We start from the raw sequence: 2,237 nt of genomic DNA, 5'->3' as shown, positions 1-2,237 counted from the left end.
GCGAGGTCCATCCCCTGTCTGCTTAGGGGCGTCTGCCACATAATACTAAAGTTATACTTTAACCCTAAGTATCTCAAAAACTACAAGACACTGCTATTTAGTTGTTAAAGCAAAGTTATTCGGGATTTATGGCTTTGACGACATATGTCAAGGTCAAGGACATTGGAGCTAAGTCCTCTGTAGTAAATAATTATCAAAACTTCTTTTTTTTACAGTCACTATTTATTCATTATAAAATGTTTACTACAAAACGAGGTTTTTGTGCAAAAAAATTGTATTCTTACAATTCCTTATATTTGGAATTTTAAGTTCTATGTTCGAGTTCAACGGGCATAATAGTACGAAGATAGGCAATTTCAAACGTTTCTTAAAAAGTTTTTATCTAGTGACATTTTTTTTTAATTTTCTACATACAAATTAGATAGCATTTTTTTCTGAAACACATATACCTACATATATACTTATGTCATAGATCTTGAATAGAATGTTACATATATGGAGAGAATGCCGTTTTTGTACGAAATATGATGCTTATTGTTAGTAATATTCAAATATGTACTAGTACATATTTGATTTAATTATCAGTTTCTATAAAATATGTTGGTTCGATTTGCTGGACTTAAAACATATAAACTGCAATATTATTTACCACATCTAAAGTAGATAGCATTTTTGTCTGAAATGTATATATATGAATGTTTATATGCCATAGGTCTTGAATAGAACATTACAGTGTGGCGAGAAACAATATAATCAAAGATTAGAAGATATTCGGTTACTCAAGTTCGAAGTGAATAAACTTAGAACCGAGAAAATGTTACTAACAAAAGATATCTTCAACGTTAGCGATTTGCGCCAAGAAGTTTTTCATTTAAATCGTAACCTAACAAAAGAAATGCTTAAAGTTACTGCACTTGAAGAGGAAATTCAAACTCCATTAAATATACACAGATGGCGAAAACTCGAGGTAAGTTTTTTTTTTTTTAAAGTAGCTGCATAATATAAGACGAAAAATATATATCAAACTTATAATTTTATAACAAACTAATAATTTTTATACTTCATATAAGTAAACATTTTAGCAAACAAGAAATGTATTTTAAATAGTATAGCAGTAAAATTTATTAAAAAGTATTAAGATATCGAGTAATACAAGATTAGTAAAGTTACTAGAAAAATAATCCATTATAGTTACCATTTTTTTTCTAAAAAAATAACTCATTACCATTATATGTTGCTATAAAATGGGTTAAAGTTGGCTTAAATTCTAAAAATGTTTACTACCTACAATAATGCTCAACAGACAATAAAATCTTACAGATTTTGTTTCGGAAATGCAGATAACTTTAGTCAGAGAACACAACTTGTTTATAATTTATTCTTTGATAGATGAATTAAAGTATCTATAGAGAACTGTTTCAATAAATATAAAAATATTTACTGCTATCATTTGTGTATTTTAAACTAAAATTGTCTAAAATCCGGTAAGTATATTTATATACGTATATACTTAGAAATCTATACTATATGTCATTAATGTACAGAGTGTTATTGTATAAGTTACCATCCCTTTTCATCTCATAATGACAAACAGAAATAGAACTAATAAGTATGATTTCAAATTAAATGGCTCTAATAAAATTTTATTCCCATGTAGCACCGATTGTTACGAAAAGTTTTCAGAAAGATTTTAACACTTCACATTTCATGTGTAACAATTCTGAAATAATTCTGCAATATATCACGTAAAATGTTTCAACAGAAATATTTCTAAAATCTATTGTATGCAATAAATTTAAAAAAACATTCTAAATACAATAGAATATAAAAATTATTATGATATAAAAGTAACATTAAAATAACTCCAAAAAGGATTACTAAAAGTTATTTTTTGATTAATCATGATTCAGTTTAATGTCATTTTGATGTTATTGTGACCTATGTTCTATCTTAATTGCAAAAAACTTAGTATATTTAAATAATGATATTGTGTGGAAATTGCAAATGTTAGTGATTTTTTAATAGTGTTATATATAAAAGTGTCTAAAGAACTCGCATACCGCCAGTAACATATTCTCCGTGAAATTTTATTAGGTGTACAAAAAAGTTCTGAGCTTTAGATTTGATACAACCGAAATAACAATTTAAATTTTATATATCTTCCCGCCCTTTTGGGGTTTTAAAACAGTAACATTTAACCTCCTGAAATGCGATACGGTTTGGCGTTTGATGCACAT

At 26.8% G+C, this 2,237-nt stretch overlaps 1 protein-coding gene across 1 annotated transcript in view; it reads left to right on the top strand.

Annotated features, from left to right (window-relative positions):
* The first annotated feature begins 760 nt into the window (after window positions 1–760).
* LOC108746593 (cilia- and flagella-associated protein 58-like) overlaps window positions 761–2,237 on the top strand; it is a 78,201-nt gene continuing 76,724 nt past the window's right edge. The window contains exon 1 of the mRNA XM_018483455.1: window positions 761–967. Within this exon, the coding sequence (XP_018338957.1) occupies window positions 815–967 (153 nt within the window). The 5' untranslated portion in view covers window positions 761–814. The remainder of the gene's footprint in view (window positions 968–2,237) is intronic.

The sequence above is a fragment of the Trachymyrmex septentrionalis genome, unplaced genomic scaffold (assembly GCF_001594115.1).
Source record: "Trachymyrmex septentrionalis isolate Tsep2-gDNA-1 unplaced genomic scaffold, Tsep1.0 scaffold18, whole genome shotgun sequence".
NCBI lineage: Eukaryota > Metazoa > Arthropoda > Insecta > Hymenoptera > Formicidae > Trachymyrmex > Trachymyrmex septentrionalis.
Note: the sequence above shows the minus strand (reverse complement) of the source record. Positions and strands in the feature narration are given on the sequence as shown.